At 38.1% G+C, this 21,035-nt stretch overlaps 3 protein-coding genes across 9 annotated transcripts; all 3 read left to right on the forward strand.

Moving 5' to 3' along the window:
* The first annotated feature begins 211 nt into the window (after positions 1-211).
* Positions 212-5,143, forward strand: LOC124225015 (odorant receptor 10a-like). 3 transcript variants are annotated; one of them, XM_046637377.2, is made up of 7 exons: positions 270-1,692; positions 1,809-1,924; positions 2,014-2,109; positions 2,169-2,289; positions 3,308-3,424; positions 4,416-4,571; positions 4,707-5,143. In XM_046637377.2, the coding sequence occupies exons 1-7, from the start codon at positions 1,111-1,113 to the stop codon at positions 4,767-4,769; spliced, it is 1,251 nt and encodes a 416-aa protein (XP_046493333.1). In that variant the 5' UTR covers positions 270-1,110; the 3' UTR covers positions 4,770-5,143. The 3 variants fall into 3 exon arrangements, with proteins under 3 accessions (XP_068989094.1, XP_046493333.1, XP_046493335.1); XM_046637379.2 differs by having other exon boundaries at positions 271-1,692; positions 2,190-2,289; XM_069132993.1 differs by lacking the exon at positions 4,416-4,571 and having other exon boundaries at positions 212-1,692.
* A 4,042-nt stretch (positions 5,144-9,185) lies between these two features.
* On the forward strand, positions 9,186-11,424 carry LOC124224809 (odorant receptor 13a-like). The gene is made up of 7 exons (XM_046637012.2): positions 9,186-9,893; positions 9,954-10,069; positions 10,326-10,421; positions 10,490-10,589; positions 10,673-10,783; positions 10,901-11,056; positions 11,143-11,424. The coding sequence occupies exons 1-7, from the start codon at positions 9,186-9,188 to the stop codon at positions 11,206-11,208; spliced, it is 1,353 nt and encodes a 450-aa protein (XP_046492968.1). The 3' UTR covers positions 11,209-11,424.
* A 743-nt stretch (positions 11,425-12,167) lies between these two features.
* LOC124222244 (odorant receptor 82a-like) lies at positions 12,168-15,455 on the forward strand. Of its 5 annotated transcripts, XM_046633036.2 has the most exons (8): positions 12,168-12,307; positions 13,227-13,648; positions 13,770-13,885; positions 13,968-14,063; positions 14,148-14,247; positions 14,488-14,604; positions 14,977-15,132; positions 15,265-15,455. In XM_046633036.2, exons 1-8 carry the CDS (start codon positions 12,244-12,246, stop codon positions 15,325-15,327), a joined length of 1,134 nt encoding a protein of 377 aa, XP_046488992.1. In that variant the 5' UTR covers positions 12,168-12,243; the 3' UTR covers positions 15,328-15,455. The 5 variants fall into 5 exon arrangements, with proteins under 5 accessions (XP_046488992.1, XP_046488982.1, XP_046489006.1 ...); XM_046633026.1 differs by lacking the exon at positions 12,168-12,307 and having other exon boundaries at positions 12,947-13,648; XM_046633050.2 differs by lacking the exons at positions 12,168-12,307; positions 14,977-15,132 and having other exon boundaries at positions 12,947-13,648.
* Positions 15,456-21,035: the final 5,580 nt, after the last annotated feature.

Genomic DNA, 21,035 nt, shown 5'->3' on the forward strand with positions numbered 1-21,035 from the left:
CAAACCTCACCCCTCCAGCCAATAATGTTACCCAGCACATAAAATTCGTGCACAGCACCCTTATTGCGCGTATCTCTGCGGGAGCCATCACTTGCCACTGATCGGCTCGATTTGCGTTGTCCGTGTCGATAGAATTTGATATCCCCATGTGCAGGAACATGCGTCAGTCGTGAACAAAGCATCGTAGCCACTGAATTACTTTTTTTGGTCGTTCAAGCTTGTAATAGTCAAAAAGTATGAAATGCAATATGTCAAGGGATACCTCCGCCCGAACGGGGAAGAAGAACAATAAGCATATACATTAAATAGAGGTAGATGGAAAACGTTCAAGTTGAATCTAATGATTAAGGGAAATTTATGTGTTTTTTCGTAACTGGATCTAAGAAACTAAGGCGCAAAACTTCGAAAATCTAACACGTTTTCATCGTTCTACAGCGAATGAGCTTGTGAAGAGGAGATAATGAACGCTTACTGTCGTTGGAAGTTAGGTTCAATTTAAATTTTTTTTGTAACAATTAAATGTATATTTGGATGCTTATTATTTTGCGAGCAAATCATCAGTTAGAGAAGTTGTACTTACGCATGTACAATGAAATCAGCCCCATGCGTTCGCGCAAAGTTGGGGAAACCACAACGCGTAACAGAATCGAAAGTATTCAGCTTCACCCACCAGATGCAAGTTTTTCCACACCACGACCAAAGTCTCCCCTCCGTGAAATCATTCCCTCCGCCAAAGCCTACTTTTTATTCAACGCTTCGCGTCGTCTCCAACTTTTCAATACCCATTGGCAATTATTTGATCCGAGTGTGCGATTCTGACGTTCAACTTTGCCGTGATACTTCCGATTCCGTGTGCGCCAGACACGCCGCAGAATATCCAAAATTCATGAACTTCGCCCATAGCGCATGCATCTCTGCGGGGAAAATCCATTGCCATCGCCTGATCGCAGTGTGCTTTCTTCGTATTGACAGTATTTCTAGTCCCCACTCTGACCGCTTTGGTCAGTCGTCAGCAAAACTCCGCAGCAAGTGCATCAATTTTCGTCTTTTAACGACGAAATTTTCTATCGTAGAACAGCGAAGAACGCAATATCGAACGAGGCCGAAGTCATGATCACACCGAGCAACCATACTTTGAGCAATCAATTCACCAGGGCAATTCATAGTTTGCGTTGCGTCATGATTTATTTAGGTATTTGGCCAGGAGAAAGACATCAGAATTGGTACCTTCTGTTGTGGGTTTTTCATTCGGCAAGTTTAATATATCTAACCACCGGTTCGGTTGGCGGTCTCATCGTACTCAGACATAACGCGAACAAAATTATCAACAACTTGGGTATGTCGAGTCCAACAATACTCATTGTCTGTAAATGGTTCACGTTTGCTTGGCGTAAAAAACTGTGCAAGAGGCTCATGCATTTCATGGATGACGATTGGGTTAACTTGGAAAAAGATACTCTCATCAATAAAAGTGTACCGGATTCCAAACGAATAATCATCAACTTCTACAAGACGGCGAATTTTTTCGTCTGCACTTTCATAATTTTGGCATCTGTTGCCACCGTGAATTTTCTGGGACAATCTTTTCTTTCTCTCAATCGACGCGATGATAAACCGATCAAGGACAACATATTCCCGATGCCTTACAGTTGGTATCCTGTCAATTACGACGGATTGAGTTATATTATCCAGGTAAATATGGAACGCAAATTTTGACCAAAATTTAGGATGAAAATAGATTTGGTGCATACTTTTGAAAGTAATAAGAAATAACTTTGTGTGGTTCGTTAAATTTTAAATACTTCAAGTTCCTAGTGTTCGCTCAAATAAGTAGTATGCTGTCAACGTTTCTCGCGACAACCGCAATCGATGGTTTCCTCGTTGCTACGATTCTACATCTCAGCAGTCAACTAAAGATTCTGAGGTACGAAGTGCATGTGTGAACATTGAACATAGATAACATCTGTCGATTTGAAAGAGTCGGATCCCACTAATAGTCTCGTACTCTTCCAGACTTTTCGTAGAGGGAATCGTCTATGAACCGTGCCATCCTCAAAATTACAAAAAGAAAGTGAGAGAAATGGTGAAACGCCATCAAGTGCTGTTGAGGTAAGTTGAATTGCGTTGGCTATTGTTTTAAAAGAGCCCTTTGTTCACTCACCTCTCAGAAAATGTCTCTTCAATTTTAGCGTGGCAGCCACGTTGCAGGAATGTTACAGTCTCATTGCTCTGCAGCATGTAATGTCGTGTGTGCTTGCTCTTTGCTTCCTTGAATGTTCATTTCTCATGGTATGTACGCAGCAAATTTTTTCAATTCTGATAGCAGCCCGTAGTCATATTTCCTTCTTGTCGATCTGTTTCGCACAACTTACGAGACCAGTAATGAAAAGCGTGCTGTATTCGATTTTCATTCCACGAAATGATATCCTTACAATTTTCCGAATCGGTTGTTTTAACCTGACCGTCCGTTTGACATTCGATGATTTATGGAGAACACTTCTGAAATATTACATGAAATTTACTGAAAACTAATTACACTTACTCATTTTCGGTGCACTGTAAAGTTTAGCTTTGTGACTTATCTGGACTGTTATTAAAATCTATTATTCTCATGCTCACTGAGTGATTCAGAAACGCCAAATACCACGACTCACTCACATAAACCAAAAATGTTTTCACATAACTGTATTCGAAAATTTACATTGGCTTCGATCATACACAGAATGAATCGCGTGGGTATAGTTTAAGGTGCGCGACAGATGAATCTTTCTCGTTTCCAGTCAATGTAGCATGGCAGTTTAAGCTTGTTCGTCATAAATGATCGAATGCCCAAGACACGGACTGGTTTAGTGCTACCATTGTACAGAGATCACAAAAACTGCCCCGTAAAAATTGACTACAGTATCCTTCTAAGGTAATTTTCAATGCGTCAAGCGCAAGTGACATTATTTTCAATGTAATACTTATGGCGTATTTTGATAGACAATCATCAGATTGCAAATTAGATAGCAATTTTCATTCCTAATGCTGTACCAGAATAATAGTATTATTTATTCAAACTTTCACTAGAAAATTGTGACATATGGAGCTTTTTTAAGAACAGCAATTTATGATGCTAGAATGTCTCGACTAATATCATAAATATCTATGTGTCTGTAAATAATAAACTTGCCAACTCAGTGTGATAGTTCCAAACAAACGGGCAGAACTCCTCTCGTGAAACTTTGTTGACAATTATAATTTTATGCCACTAGAAAAAGCCACAGGAGTTTCACTAACAATTTCTCAACACCTAAATGTGGTTTAGGAATTACAAGAAAACGAGGCGAGCAGAACGAGTCTGTTAACGTTCGGACTTTTCGCTATCGGATCGCTGGAGACTGCCTTTATCTACTGTTTTGCCGGTGATTCGTTAACTAACGAAGTGAGCAAGAATATTTAAATCAGGATGTGCATTTTTATAATTTGCACAAAAATTCCACTCCCGTTAGGTGCACGGATATTGCGGGATAATCAAAACTGAGAACGATTTTGGAACAAACTGTGGATTTATTGAAATCAGAGCCTAATCAAAATGTAATACAGTACAATTTCGTTCACCCGAACGTCCGTCATCCGAACCCCTATGTCACCTAATCTACCTTTTGTTTCGTCAGAACGTTGTATAATCCGAGAAAGGATCTGAAATTTCGGAATACAAATGTGCGCTGTCAAAAAAAAAAAAAAAATTAATAATTAAAAATCGGTTCATGTGCATGAGCATTATTTCGTTTAAATTAACGATATTTTTGTCAACTCTATACGTAAATGGAGTACAAATATAATGCGACGTGTGAAAGCTACACAGTATGGTTATACCATTAACTCAAAAATATATTCACTGCTCTGTTACAAGTATAAATAATAAACCTAGAAAAAAATCAATTCCTAGAAAATATCAAGGTGGTGTAACTCCTTAATTCGGATGATAGAGGTTCCGTAATACACAATATGATTTTCAATGCATGGCAATACTACAGAAGAGAAATTAATATTGGTATGATTTCTCCCGTTCCGCCAATTTTTTTTTTTTTTTTGTTGTAACATAATTTGAATATAAATCTGCAAACTTGCTACGATCGGCTGACAGGAATTAAATGCTTGCCGTTTAGGAACGAATGTATGATACGACTCAAGTTAGTGACATTCACGTAACGGAACGTTGAAACAAGAATTACTAATTTGCAGCTTTAGAATAACTAAATGAATTGAATTTACGAAATCTCAGTTTTTTAATGCTCTCTTACGATCGACCGAATCTCAGGATATTCTAAAGATGCAAAGCAGCGGGTTTTTGTAAAAACGCATCATTACAGTAACAATCTTGAACTTGATTATTTATTCGCCTGAAATTAATGCTACTCATCATGTTTAAGGGATTCGCTATCGGATTGGCTATCTACAGATGTGAATGGTACAGTTTTACAAGATCGGCGAATCTCTCATTATCAATAGCAATGATCAGAGCACAGAAGCCGATAGAGATTAGCGCCGCCCAAATTTTCCCCCTCACGTTAGAAAACTTTACCGTCGTGAGTACTTGAATTTAAAAATTAATTCGGCCTTTATGTCTGCGTATACTCTTTACGTCTGAATGCCAATTAGAAGTTCTATTACGGCTCTTAAACGTCAAATAACTCTATGACTGGTATTTGTTTCGTTTACAGATTGTCAAAGCCGCTGCATCGTATCTCTCTACTTTACGAGCTTACAGTATGGTGGAAGCCTGAAGATAATTAAGTCAGCCAAACGGTGATGGGAGAAAGAAAAACTCGTGGGAACATTCATTGAGCAGGCTAGAGAATACATTAAGTAGAACATGAAATCCAAATAATGACGTGCTTATGTCGAGACTCGTTCGAGTGGTAATCATTCGCATCTCATGAGATTTGTGCGTGACGATTTGTTTGTGCAATCAAATCGGGTATTTTATTTAACGACTTAAGCAGAAAATGAGTGATTGAGGCATATTCTACACTTTACTCGCAGGTATATGAATATAAACGTAGTAGATAATATTTTCTCGATTTTGTAATTTCGTTATTGTATTACATGAAAGGATTTCGTAGATGTTTCTGCAAATAATATATCTATTGAACGTCAATTCAATCTTATAATTTGAAACGTTCGGCGAAATAATTGTCCGTAACCTTGTTCGAACCGTAAGTATAAGGTACAAAATCCGATTTGCTTCACTCGTCGTTTCAAGAACGTCATACGTGGTCTCTGTAACAAGCTGCCATAATACAGTCGAAATTGTGAAAACACGTAGAATGTTCTTCAGCCACCGATAATTTCACTCAAGTCTTCGGAAATGCCTGCCTATCCGCCAATTCATCAGCAATCCGTCGGGCTGCAGTAGTCAAAGCTCTGGTCAAGTCAGCCGGACGCTAGAAATAACTCGTGCCTCGCAAATTCTTAACAGGCCGCATAGTGCTCAACTACTTACCAACACCGGATTATTCTCCTAATTGACTATATGAAATGAGCGACGACAAGATCATTTGCCGAGATGTAGTGTTTATTAACTACAATTATGCGTATTTAGTACACCCTGACGAACATATTTCCAAAACTGACCTAACTCTTGATGTATTCGTACTAGCTGCTGATCATGTGGTGTAAGTACTGTGCCATTTAGTGTGACGTACGACGTTGTTGCAATGGATGGAAGCATTTGTGGTCGCACAGTAGATGTAATCGGACCCTTCGACGTAGTTTTATTGTACACATGACGTCATCAAGGAGCTCAATCACCCTCCTCGGAATTACCACAAATTAATAACGCTCGATAGCCAGCTACTGAATAGGCAATGGTTTTGCGGCATTCTTTGGTATCCTGTAGCAAGTGGCGAGAGTCAGTGCGGCATTTAATGGGATTGAACTTCAACGCGCGCTCCGTGTACCATGATAGATGGTTTTCCAACGTTCTTCGCAGCTGCATATGTCGCAGAATGAAGCAGCAACGGGACAGTCGTTAAGTTCCAAGGTGTTCATAAACGTTTTCTAAAAACTTCTACATACATAAATGCATTTCATGGCTTTCTTCATTGCTGGTGTCAGTTTTCCCAAGCACCGTAATGTTTACTGGTAATATTAAATTACACTCGGTAAAATAATCTTACCGTTTACAGATGCGCAGCGGTTTTTAGAGGGATCCTGAAACACCGGTGACCATTCACATTTCCTCGGAACGGGATCAACGTACCCTGTGAACGCAGCTTAATCCACACACCGGACCATCATGGCGATTGTTGACACTCACGTGACGAATCCTGGCACGGATTCACCTATCATAAACTCAGGGTGATCGATTGCGGCACTGACTAACTTGAAGGACACCACTTGAACTAATTCGTAACCAACCACTCGCCGAACAACCCGTTGAATATTTCGGACACACCGGGCACGAGCTTTTCGCCATGACAACGATACCGCGTACAGCTTGCGATCAGCTGGTTCTTGAGGCAATGGGTGGCTGTTCCGGTATGCGGTGCTTCCATCTCTGAAACGGTGGTCGAAATTTTCAGGATCGTCGAGGGTGCGCTGGCCAATATTAAATTGAGGGTGGCGTCGGGGGCTGACGGAAGGTAAGGATTCCGCGAATCACTTTATCCCCGTTGACGGTACGCGGTAGAAATCGATGCGTGCTATCTGCTGCCGAGCGAAATGTGCCGTCAGGGTTTGGAAAATTCTCAATAGAGAGCATAGATGGTTATTTCAATTTCTTACTCTTCGAGCGATGAGTAGGAAAATACCGATAACGGGACTTTTCGCTCCTTGTCATTCGAAGACAAGATATTTGGCATTTGCTATTTGCCTGGCATCATTCTCTATAAATTTGAACTTTACAGCTGATCAGACTAAATATTAAATTCAAATTGGATACTTAAGAGTCCGCGTGTATGTGCGCCGGAAAAATCTTCTCCGTTCTTCGCGTATCTCGATGTTATATATTCGTTATCCTCGTAGTTCTGTGGAAAAACTTTTAAGTGTGGTCTTCGACCGTGCGAAGGATCATGTGATAAATTAGTATTCAAGCCTCGTAGTTTGATCGATGGAAAAACAATGTACGTGGTCTATGAGATTGAAATAATACTCGAAGGAAAGAGATCGAGATTAAATTGAATATTTTACTGTAACAAGGATATTTATTACATTAAACACAAATGTACCACAGTTTTGAAAATAATGATTTATCATTTTGGAGTGTATCCGCGATCTGATTATCATCGCTGCAAGCTCATTTATAACTCATATCTCGGAAAGTGTTAAATTCAATTAATAAAGACAAGATGGCAAATATTCAGTTTCATCGGCACATTACTATCAGAGAAAATTTTGTCCAATGGAAACTTGGGGTTTCAGTGACTTGTTCATTTAAGCTTTTATTCGGAATCGTCCATTTCACGGGCAGACGATCATCATGCGTTAACGTATGACTGTGCATTTATTGATTTACCCAATCCTATTGTGAGAAAGTTGCCTCAGGCAAAAAACGCACCGTGCAACTGAATCAAACCTGTATCCAGACAGGGGAAGGATATTTCCTGGATATTGCGACTCCGTCATATGCGTGATACATTTTTTATTCAACGGTCTGTCAAGTTTGAAACATTTCATTCTGCACTTGCAATTAGTTGTATCAACTGTGCACTTCTGTCGTTCGAGTTTGTCGTGATATCTTCAAGTTTGGCGGACAAGGCACACTACAGGATTTAAAATGCATGAACTTTTTACCCGGTATTCATACAGTATGTTCGCGGAGGAAATAAAATTTAGCATGGACTGAAATCGATCTGCATGGACCACATCGATAGAATTTATAATTTGGTCAAAGTCGTTGATAACCTAGACTCAGTAATAACGATGAAACGTGTCTTTCAAATTTGTTTAGTTGATTACCCGTAAAAATATGACGGTGAAGCTTTCACCTACAGTGAAAAAGCATTCAAATGACATTGAAAAAATTTCGTCGTTAAGTAAAAGCTTGTCGGATAGCAAAGATATAATGGAAATGTACTCTTGTATTGCAATAGTCTTCTTTCATACATACTCATACAAAATATGCAGTACGTTATTAAAGTAAAGTCGTTCGAAATTTTTTGAGAAAATGAAAACCTTGTGGAATAATTTTCATATTTCCTGTTAAGAACTATGACTGTCAGATGATTCCTTATTTTTTTCCCGATCTTGAATGATTCAGTTTCTCTGATATACGATTTATTTGTGCTTCTAGTGATTCTGCTCTTGCACATTTTACAGAGTATTTTTATGCACACAATACTGAATGGTAGGAATTTCGGCAACTGACAGACCTCTGGTTCTTCTAGGTCTAAAGAAACAGTAAATATGTCTGCAACCAAATTCTTCACGTTATCATTGAAAAATAATACTACCTTCAGTGATCCTCTATTATATGTGGATAATATTTACTCTGCGTTATTATATTACATCCACTATCCGAAATGAGAAGTATTCTTCCTCTCCCCTACAACTATCACAAGTTGTGAATACAGCTAATATAATCGAGTGCGTTTCGTCTCTTCGGTTTGCGACTAGTCTGAATCGGTGAATATTACAATAAAACTGCGCCAAGAATAAAGTAAGACGTGTGAACAAACGAGAGTAGAAATCTAATCAAAAGAAGGTCGAGTATATTTTCGGAGGAAACTAAAAGAACAGAAGTTAAAGGCCCCAGTAAATTGAATGTATTAATGATGCAAGATTGAAAATACAAATTTTGATTAACAAGTTGCGACAGTCATTTTTTCTACGAATCACAAATGCTGATAGAAACGTACAACTGTAATAATATGGCAAGTAAATTATACCGCTCTAAAATATAATTGCAATCATGAATAAAAAAATATTGCGCAGGTTACTTCAAGAATAACAATCTATTAATCGCTGTATGATTGGATTCTCAGTTATGCAAGAAACCACCTGTATTTTTACAGTTAAATTATGCGCTATTCGTCCGAATCGAGATACTTTGAGAAATTTAGTTTCCATTATTCGGCTATTATTTGTCATCGCTTATGGTCACGCAACCTCGTTTATCTAATTAAATTTAATCGCATCGGTATATTTGTGACTCGATTCATTGCCAGTGACGGCCATAAACCGAAACTTTTGTGACAGAGATGTCGTCTTATACCGACAATGAAAGTCCGAGCTGCAGCCAAAAATCTGGGACCAAAATGCTCAAAGGAAAAGACGACTTCCAATCGAATTTTTTGAGCCGTTTTAGAGACATAAAAAACCTCCGCCAGATACACAAGATACCATGGATCAAGGAAACGAGTTTTAACACTGCAATGGGGGGCGTGAGGCACGGATTGAGTCTGATTGCATCTTGGCCAATGATGATGGAAACTTGGAGAATGACGGTGATTTGGTTGTTTTACGCTGCCGGATTTTTTGTGTGCGTGTGCGGTTGTTTGGGCGGGGCGATTACGGCTAGGGAGGACCTCCAGCGTTTGGTCGCGGCGCTTGGTCAAGCCATCCCAGTCACGGTGATAGCCATCAAATACGGGCTGTTCAAGACGCAAGTGAAGCCGCTGAACCAGATCCTGAAAAGCATGGAATCGGACTGGGAAAGTGAAAACCTGAATTCACGAAGGGACGATCAGGAGGCGATACGACGCCGTGAGATAATGACGAATCATGCCCGAGTACCCAGAATTTTTTTCAACGTTTATACGTCGGTCGTGACGATTTGTTGGATTTTGTTTGCGATCGCGCCAGCAACGAAGAGAATATCGTCACGTGATCAATCCGCACCGAATGCCAACAAACTCCCTCTCAATTCGTGGTACCCTTTTCCCTTCAGTCACAGCCCTATTTATCAGGTGAGTTTCTGAGTCGAGAATGATGTAGAGTTTTTTTATCGTGGGTCATTTCGATGCCAGATCATGTACGTGTTCGAGGTATTCTTGGGGAATGTAATGGTCATCGCACACACCGGCATAGACAGTTTGCTAGTTACCATAATTTTTCATCTCTGCGGACAGCTGGAGATACTGCGGTAAGGCTGGAATTCAATTTACATTACAGGCTCAGTGAGAATCCTTCCGAGGAATTCTACGAGTTTATTAAATGCATGTTTATACGATGGGAAATTTTAAGTAAAATAAACTTTAGGACTTTCAGAACATAATTGTCTTTATATGATTATTAAGCCACACTAACAAGTTGCACACAAATACCGAATTCTCTTTAAATATTATGAAGTGAGATCTGCTCATACTTTATTTTCGCTTTGTTGTTGATCCTACTGCAAGGGGTTGCATTGAGGAGTTTCGAACTGAGGAACGGAGTGAGGAAATGATGTGGGCCGACGTGAAGTTCATAGTTAAACGACACGAATGGATAATAAAGTGAGTGACATACGATAAAGTGACTCAGAGGAGACGACGTATTATATTTTAATTTAAATGTTTTCTAGTTCAGCTCGTAGTCTGGAGAAATCCTTCAATAAAATTTTATTCAGCCAGCTACTTGCAGGCACACTGCACATTTGCTTGGCAGGCTTCAGTGTCCTACAGGTACGCTAAAATTTGAAATCGCCCACTGAATAAGTTCGATCCTAATTCTGCCGTCACTACAATTGGAAAAATATCATTTACAGGCAATGGAATCCAACAACACGTCAGTTTTTGTGAAGTTCGGCCTTTTACTTACAATGGCTCTGCAGCAACTATTCATTTATAGTTTGGCTGGGGATTACCTAACGTCCCAGGTGAACAGTCTTAGATTATAGAACGATGCCCAGAATCGGACAAATCTTAATTACTTCTGATGCGATTTCTGGCATAAGTTGGTGAGCACTTTTTCAGTGATCATTCGTTTGATACAGGGTACTTTGATCCGAGTAGCTGCCTATAGAGCCACCTGGTACAAACTACCACCATCTGTGAGCAGATCATTTTTATTGATCATGATCAGAGCAACGAAACCGATTACACTTACTGCGGGAAAATTCTCCGTCATGTCATTACCCAATTTCACCTCGGTGAGTTTTTGTTTCAAATATTTGGTGGAACGGATTTTAGAATGAAACGACTATTGACGATATTTTAGTTTTAACAAAATTTCCAGCTTATCAAATCGGCGGTGTCGTATCTCTCGGTTCTAAGAGCGATGAATACGGACAATTCTAACTAGTTAGTTAGGACTGTTGAAGCAGTTTAAGATACTTGAATTCTACTTTATTGACGTAGTTAACTTTGTGCTATTGATAAATATTAGGAAATTTGTTAAAGGGCTATAGTTTACTGTATTCATGTCACAAACAATTCTATATTTAAGTATATAGTAAACTTCTATTTCTATTCTGATATCATTTTCTATACGATATTAATCGAATTATCGTCATGTGTAATAGGCTTTCAAGTCAGTCGTGTCAGTATGCAAAGAAAGTTTTTTACCTAAGCTTGATATACCGTAAACAAAATCATGCAATTGATACATGTCACGCTCTAAGTAATTTTACTGATCATTTCGAGCACTCTTATTCAATTTGCTAAATACACACTGCAAGGTACTGCATTCAAATAATAGTAGCATGAACATTTGATGGTAACCATCGTCATTCAAACTTTTTCCCTAATCCATGACCAACGATCGATGAAACAACAATTGTTTGTTGATATTTTTTTGCCAAGATTTATTCTTAAGTGTAGCTGTAAGGAGAGAGATCGTTTGATGAATTTAGCACGGTTCAGTTTTACTTCGACTTCAAAACGCAACGAATATCAAAATTCACTTCAAACATAGTGTTTCTTTTCAGACACTCGGAGTTTTGTTGAATATAACAGTATTGCTGTTGTGCTTGATAGGAAACAGATTTTAATAACACTCACAAAATGGCAATATGCGTTACTTTTGATTTCATCAAGTTCTAAAGGTTTTCTAAAGTTAATTCGTTTTACCACCATACCGTCACATCGCCATTTCACATTATCTTTCAACCAAGTTAGCAAGGCGTACGATATCGTGATTGATAGGCAAGAAACAGCAACAATTAGTCTATCGATCAATAAAAATTTTCCCTATTAATGGTGAAATTTCGACCCAAGATGCTACCATAATTAATAGCAGGACCAAACCGAACCTTGTACGTTAGTCAACAAACGAATCTGTATAGCAAGTGAACACCTTTTATCAGTTTAGGAAGTTCTTGAAAGTGAAAAAGTTTATATGAAATGGAGAATCTTGCCCAGATACAGCAACCCAAACGGAACTGAAAACTTAGAAGCTGATGGTGAGTATTAAGATTAACGATACAGTTAATCTTTCTTTATTTTATCTAACCCTGGTAAAAAAATAAAAAAGCTGAACACGTTTTAACAGTTGCATATTACGAATAATTTTGAGGAAAAAAGGTGATAAGCATTTGCTACGTTTCGATTTTCTTATAACAATTGAATTCGCATTTCCCTGCCTACTTTTTTGCGAGCAAAATATCGGCTAGAAAAGTTAAGCATAGATAGAAATAAATCAGCTCTATCTGTTGTTACAAAGTTAGTTGAACGTAAAAACTACACATCGTGACAAAATCGAACGTACACAGCTTTACCCAGGCATACGCAAAGCGTTCTACATCAAGACGGAGTCTCCCCTCCATGAAATCATTCCCTCCGCCACAGTCCACTTTTTATTCAAAGCTTTGCGTATAGTTTCCAACTTTGCAATACCCATCGGCAATTATTTGAATCAAGTTTATGATTCTGTTGTCCAACTTCGCCTTCATACTTTGAATTCTGTGTACGCCAGACATATCTTCCAATATTTAAGATTCATGAACTTTGCCCACAGCGCATGCATCTCTGCAGGGAACGTCCCTTGCCATTACCTGATCGCAGAGTGCTTTGTCTGTATTGACAGAATTTCTAATCGCGAACCTGACTGCGTGGTTCAATCGTGAACGAATCTCCGAAGCTAATAGATCGGTATCTTCTTTGGCCGACGAAATTTTCAATAGTGAAGAGTGCAAAACGCAATGTTGGAACAGTCCAAAGTCATGATTACACAGGAGAACCATAATTTTAGCAATCAATTCACCACAGCGATTTGTGGCCTGCGTTACGTTATGATTTATTTGGGAGTTTGGCCAGGACAAAAATATCAAAACTTGTATCGTTTCATTTGGTTTTTTCACTTGGCAAGTTTGATATTTCTAGCTTCCGGTTCAGTAGGTGGCATCGTCTTACTAAGACACGACATAAATAAACTCATCAACAACTTAAGTATGTCAAGTCCAATGATACTCATTTCCTGTAAGTGGCTTACATTTTCGTTGCGTCAGAAACTGTGCAAAAAGCTTATGCATTCCATGGACGAAGATTGGGTCAACTTGAGCAAAGATACTTTTATTTATAAAAGTGTGCCGGATTCTAAACGTGTAATCACCAATCATTATCAAGCTTCGACTGTTTTCGTCTACACCTTTTTGATCGTAGCTACTATTGCAACCATTAATTTTGCGACTGATTCTTTTCTCTCTCTAAGCAATCGCGATAATAATACTGATCAGGATAATCTCTTGCCAATGCCATACAGCTGGTATCCTGTAGATTACAACAGATCGGGTTATATTGTTCAGGTAAATATGAAATGTTAAATTCTTATCAAACGCTTGTACCTATAAACGTAGATATGACACGTAATGCTTAAAGCAGTAAAAAATAGCTCTCCATCATTCATCGGACCTTGAATAATTCAAGTTCTTGGTGGTCGCTCAAATAATCAGTATGGTGACAACATTTCTGGCAACAACTGCAGTAGACGGCTTCTTCGTTGCTGCGATTCTACACGTGAGCAGTCAACTCAAGATTCTAACGTAAGCTATGCATGCATGAATACAAATAACATGTGGCAATTAAAAAGAATTCGATTCCGCTAATACTTTCGTACTTTTCCAGATATTTCGTCGAAGGAATCGCTTATAGACCGTCACATCCCGAACATTACAGAATAGAGATTAGAGAAATGGTGAAACGCCATCAGGTGCTGTTGAAGTAAATTTCATTGCCTCGTTTCCTGATTATTTTTAAAAAAAACCTCATTCCCTTATCGCACAAGTAATATACTTTTACTTCTAGCGTAGCTGCCACGCTGCAAGAATTTTACAGGCTCATTGCTCTGCAGCATGTAATGGCGTGTGTGCTTGCTCTTTGCTTCCTCGAGTGTTCATTTCTCATGGTAAGTATGCAGAAATATTTTTCCAGTCTGACGGTACTACATGGTGACGCCACAAGTATTTTGTAGTAAATGCAGTTACATAATTATAATAAATCGGATAAAAACTTTTGTTGTTTATGCTATCAAGGTAACCGTGAAATCATTTTCAATTTTTATAAAAGAAATCGTGACGCATGGTGAGTTTGTAGATCTTAAATCCTAGACCCCACTAATTGATCCTTTTAATACCAAAATGTTTAGGAACTACAAGAAAATGGAGCGAGCAAAACAATTTTGTTAAAGTTTGGACTTTTCGCTATCGGATCGTTGGAGACTGCCTTTATCTACTGTTTTGCCGGTAATTCGTTGATAAATCAAGTAAGCAAGAATAACTGTAACATTATTTCTATTTCTGCAAATCACAAGAAAATCCTGTGTCACATGGGCAAACATTTAGCTCAAGACTGTGGCTACAAAATCCAAACCGCGAATGAATGAGTATTCACAATCAGGATATAAGACATATTGCAAACAGTGCCACGTCAAATACGATTTACGATTTTTATCTGTTTTCCACAATACCGCACTGTAGCAGAAATAATACCTATCAACTTGACTTGCTGAACTTCTTTTATTTTTAAAAAAGAATGCAAATCTGCAGACTACCTACAAAAAGTTAACATTAATTTAACGCTTGCTGCGCGTAACGGCTGTATTTGCGTTCAATCAATGCATCTTTTCGCATTCAAGGGCTATGCTCTCGGATTGGCGATCTACAGTTCCAAATGGTACAATTTCGAAAGATCGATAAATCTTTCGTTGTCAATAGTAATGATCAGAGCACAGAAGCCGATAGAGATTAGCGCAGCCAACATTTTTCCTCTCACGTTAGAAAATTTCACAGTCGTAAGTAATCTCATTGCATTATCAATTTATCATTTATATCTCTGCATACTCCGGCTGACTCTCAATCAGATATTCTATTTTGTTTCCTGAACGCTCAACAATTTTATAGTCGTTATTTGTCTATGCTTACAGATAGTCAAGGTAGCTGCATCATATCTCTCTACTCTACGAGCTTACAGTATGGCGGAAGCTTAAAAAAATTTCATTACAGCCATTCAACGAGTGCAAGACAAAACAAAACTAACGGGAACACCGATTGACCAAGCTACAGAATAAATTAAATAGAATATGAAGTGCAAAATAAACTCGAGCATCTCTTGAGACTTGTTTGCATTGTAATTATTTGAATCTAATGCGCTGTGCGGTTGGCGATTCCTTTCTCTATGTGCTTGAATTCCCATTCAGTTTGTCGATTTACGTACAAATTGAGTCAAGGAAGTATATTTTACATTTTAGCCACAGGTACGAGAACACGAACGCACTAAAAAAAGTATTTCCCAATTTCGTTATTGTGAAATCCAAAAAAGATTTAGCAGATGTTATTGTAACCAATACAGATATTAAACGTGAACTCGTTATTTCAATTTGCATTCATTCGACTAAAATTGAATCTCACGCATATTGCAATCAAAACCCACAATATGAAAATAAAAAGTGTGGCATAATAGGTATCCACAAATGTGTTCCAACTGCAACTACGTAATGCGATTTGCTTCGCTCGTCGTTTCGAGAAAATCATACACCGTCCCTGTGATTACATAATACAGTGGAAATTGTAAAAAACTGTTAGAATGTTATCCGATGACCAACAGTTTACACCCGAGTCTTCGGAAATACGCAACTTTTAATTCATAAGCAAATCGTCCTCGCAGTCAAAGTGTCAAGTTAGCCCACCAGTAGGATCGACTCACGCCTCACAGTTTGCCGATAGGTCACATAATAATTACAGTAACCAGATTATTTTACTGAAGAAATCCATTGCCAATGTACAGTGTATTTGAACATTCACTTCGAAATCTGTGAAAACGATATTGAGATTTTTGATTAAGTGTGTAAGCATATCACTTGTCTAATGGCATAAGATCGTAAACACCATTACGTATATTTTTATGTATATATATATTTTCTGCGTTTTTTGGCCAAATAAATTGTTCACATTACCCGCTACAGAAAAAATTAACAGCGCGGTCACTAGTCGATACGTGACAATAGTCAAATACATAAATTACGTAAAGAAATTGGAGAAGTTTCGATCCTGGCGTCAGTTCACTCTTTCGGTCTACATGGTAGTGTGATCATGTCTAGGTATATGATATCTCCGATTTAATTATTCGTCAACGTAAGGCATTTCTAAAATGTTAGTCAAAATTATCGCGAAATAAACTGGAGTGATTCACTATTTCTAGTATGCTTTGTAAAAATGAAGGATCTGTCGTAAATCGAAAAGACGTACGTTTATAAGTTTAATGGTATTGAACCAAAAAAAATATCAAGATGGTAATAGATAATTTTTAAATTTGCCACGTGATCATACATTGCATTTAATATGTATCAAAATTCATCAAAAATTGGTGAAATACACATTTTGACATGTCCTGGTTCATGTCAATAAATAATAAAAGTATTTTAGAGTCTTTTGATGTTTATATGTGATCTAATTTATGAAACGATTTATATAATTGATCATTTCAATAAAATCTCTTGTTTTTTGAATCCTGTCTTTAAAATTTATAGATTAGCGTGGCCCATTCTTTTTTGATGTGAAATATTCTGATCCACGAGCATTATTCTCAATTTAAATTTCAGTCACAAAGTATCTGAGGTTTCAATAACTCATTCTTCCTTCAGACCTACCTCTAGTCGGAAAATTACATAACGCAAAAACCAGACCGTACTATGAAATTATAACCATTTACCCAGCTAAGAGAAGGTTATTTTCTGGACATTGCAACTCCACCACATACATAGTACATTTTTTATCATTCAATGCTCGATCAAGTTTCAAAGTTTTCAGCGTACACCTGGAATTAGTTGTATCAACTGTGCACTTCTATCGTTCGAGTTTGTCGTGATACCTTCAAGTTGGATGGACAGGACACACTGCAGAATTTAAAATGCACGAACTTTTTACTCGATATTCATACAATGCGTCTGCATGGGAAACGCCGCGTGCTATCGATTGAAATTGATTCGCGCTGACTGCATCGATTGAATTTGTAATTTATTCTGAGTTGGGTGGGTTAGTCAAAACCGAAGCTTCGCAGTGAGAGGATCATCCTTACCAATAGCTGAAGATTTCATATTCTTCCTTTTGCAGAAGGAGAATCCAAGTTTATTATTCGTCACACAGTGACTGTCGAAAACCGAAGTATGCTTCAAACGATAAAAACCACAAAGCACACATGGTGAATAAAGTGGCGGTGAATAGACGAAAATTGGGACAAGAATAAAGTAAAAGGTAAGAGTAGATAAGATCAGTAGTGATGTAATTACAAGAATTTAAAATATGATTTGGGGCGAAAACAGAGGGAAAGAACGCTGAAGCGCCTGTGATTTGAATACGTTAAGTATCTATAAGTTACAAATATTACCTTTCATCAATTTTCCCAACAATTGTTTTTCGAGCAAATTATAAAAATTTATAGAGCCGTACAATAGCGATGCGATAAACTTGCACTGCTGTTGTAGCGCTGCCATAAAGTGCTATTTAATTTGATGTTTAAAAGAATAATACACAATTTAGTTAAAGAATAATTAAGCTATCATTCAGTGCCACTGAATTTTTAATCATGCGGGGAACCGGCTGTATTTTTACAGTTAAATTATGCGCGATTCGTTCGAGTCCAGAAGTTCAGATACATATAGTATCCATTACTCACCTATTATTTGTCATTATTTTCGACCACGCGAACTCGTTTATCTGCTCAAATTTAAGCACAACGGTATCCCTGCTGGTCCACTTATTGTTACTGTTAAAAATCAAGGGCGAAATACTTAAAAGAAAAGAAAATTACAATTCAACTTGCGTAGCCATTTTTGAGAAATGAAAATTGTCCGGCAGATCTAATCGGACTAGAAGAATGGGAATCTAAATTCATCTAAGCATCATGCCCGAGTACCCAGGATTCTTTTCAAATTTACTGACGATTGTGATGATTTATTGGATATAGTTTAGGATCACACCAACAACCAGGCGAATATCGTCACGTGATCAATCGCCTCGTATCCTTTTCCCGTCAATTACAGCCTCCAAGTACCAGGTGAGTTTTTTTTTTTTATCAAGGTTCATTTCAGTGCCAGATTAATTACGTGTTCGAAGTATTCTTTTGGACTGTAACGGTCATCGCACACACCGGCATAGACAGTTTGGCAGTAACCGTAATTTTTCATCTTTGCGAACAGCTGAAGATACCGCGGTAAGTATGGAATTTATTTCACATCGTAGCTTCAGTGCCAATTCTACCAAGGGATTCCGCAATTCGATGTCAAATCCTCAGTTTTTAGACCAGCAATGAGTGTATCAAATGCACGGGGATGACCGGTTCATTCACAATGGCACTACAGCTTAGTTATAGTCTGGCTGAGAATTATTTTACGTCGCAGCTGAATATTTTTTTCATGATACCCTGAATCGAGCGAAAAATTGATTACTGTTAATGTGATTTCATGATTAAAGTGGCGAGTACTTTTTCGTAGGGCGCTCTGATCCAAAGGGCTGTAAATCATCTGTAAATCCACTTGGGACAGGCTATCACCGCTTGGGAGTAGGTAATTTCTTTTGGTTCTTTCCAGAACAACTGAATCGATTATACTCATTATTGAAAAATTTTCCGACGTGCCATTATTCAATTCCATCTTGATGAGTTTTAAATTCGAATATTTGATGTAGTAAAATCTAAGAGGGAACAGCAATTGCCGATATTTCACGTTTGGTGATATTACCAAGTGATCAAATCGGCCGTTATCACATCTCTCGGTTCTAAAGGCAATGAATACAGACTAGTTAAAATAACTATTCAAGAGTGTTAAAGAATTCCAAAATACTTGAATTCTGCTTTAATCGCGGAAATAGTTTTATACTCCACCTAAAATTTTGGAAAATTACTTATCAGTGTAGTTGTCTGTGCTCAAATAAACGTATATATAATAAATGTACTTAAATAAACGATAAAATTCGTATCACAAACAATTACACGATCAAGTCAACTTCTATTTCGATCGTCGTTACACAAAAAACATTATCAAGTTAGTCATAGTATGCAAATTAATCATTTCTCTGAGTGAAATATGCCACCGCAAAGTACATTCAATATCTGTCCCTAATCCGAAACCGGCAATCGATGCGGCAGCTAAGACTTGTTGACATTTTTTGCCCAAATTCACACTCGGGCGTAGCAGTGGGGGCGGGAACTATTTACAAGATTTACAAGCCACCGTTCAGTCTTAATTCACCTTCGGAACGCGTCGGATGTCAAAATTCACTTCGTACAAAGTATTCGTGTTCGAGACGGTCGGCAATTGATCGTAGTAGCAGCGTTATCGTGATTCATGGAAAACCGATTATAAAGCGACTGGTTTATGGAGTGAGAGACAATCAAGCTTCCAATTTTGGTACAGAATTTGATTTTCTAAAATGGTCGTAAAAGTCGAACACTGTGTGAATCTCGTCAACCGCTTTCTCGCCAATACGCCAAAACGAAGAGTGGGCAATTCAATGCGTGCCTGTGAGAATACGCCTAAGCAACAACAAGCACACTAACTTTCACATGTTTGCAGAACGCGAAAACAGACGCAAGAAACAGTGTAGAATAGAAACATGCTTCCGGATGCATTAGCGTCCGACAAAGCTGCAGCCATCTACGGATTCGCGATTCAATGTACTTTGGAGGCAAGAAGCCTCCCATAATATAACGTTTTCTCCATAAGTGTATCCTCTCATAATTTATCACCACCAACAGTACATAAATGCGACTCGGTTTCGCGACTTTGGTTCTTACGCACGTACGTTTTTATTGTTCTTGCTCACCATAGTGAAAAGCTTATATGAATTCAGTGCAGTGAATGTAGTGATGATGAATCGCTGGCGAATTCGGTGGGATTTACCGGAACGAGAGGAAGCATGAATCAACGACTAGAGGTGAGTGTATACAATGTGTATTCATGTATTTTATTGCGTACTTCCATTATTATATTAATAATCAGATTATACAATCGTATTCTAAAAGTTAGTTTTGATGAAAACAGAAAGAGATAGAGGGAAAAAATTGTGAAAAAAAGTGGCACCTCTACAAAAAGGTAACGCTACGATTAACATGTAATTAATATATATGTTATAAGTAAGAATGTACAAAATAGTACCTACGCACTTAATTATATGCAAACGCGTCTCAAAATAATTCCTACCTTACCGTAGCAATTCTTTCATAAAGAATAATAATTCGATTTTTTATTCAAAAATGTTTAACCTTCGCATTACAATTACGGTCGCCGTGTTCACGCTGAGTCGCATCGCCTCGGGGATGATCAGTTTTCAGTATCCCGAATGGTTTCCTACATCCGTAATGGACTTTGGCATGAACGCGATGTAAGGCTGATCACACTCCGAAGACGTTGCCCGCAAGCATGCGATTGAAGATCGCTTTGATGTGTGATCAGGCTCACAGATGATTAATTCAATATTTACTACAGTTTTGGCACTTGGATATATAAGATTTTCGATTGCACTATAAATCGGTATGCATCTCTATACCTACGTAACGCGTTATCATCGGCGATAGGCCCTTGATTGGACCGTTGCAGATCAAAACACCGACGAGGGTAGCCCCCCAGGCACCAATCATTTTTCGCAATTAAAAAGTTGCATTTTGTTGCTCTGTATAACCATTTTCTTTCAATGTAATAAT

This window comes from Neodiprion pinetum, chromosome 1, assembly GCF_021155775.2.
Source record: "Neodiprion pinetum isolate iyNeoPine1 chromosome 1, iyNeoPine1.2, whole genome shotgun sequence".
In the NCBI taxonomy this organism is placed as follows: Eukaryota; Metazoa; Arthropoda; class Insecta; order Hymenoptera; family Diprionidae; genus Neodiprion; species Neodiprion pinetum.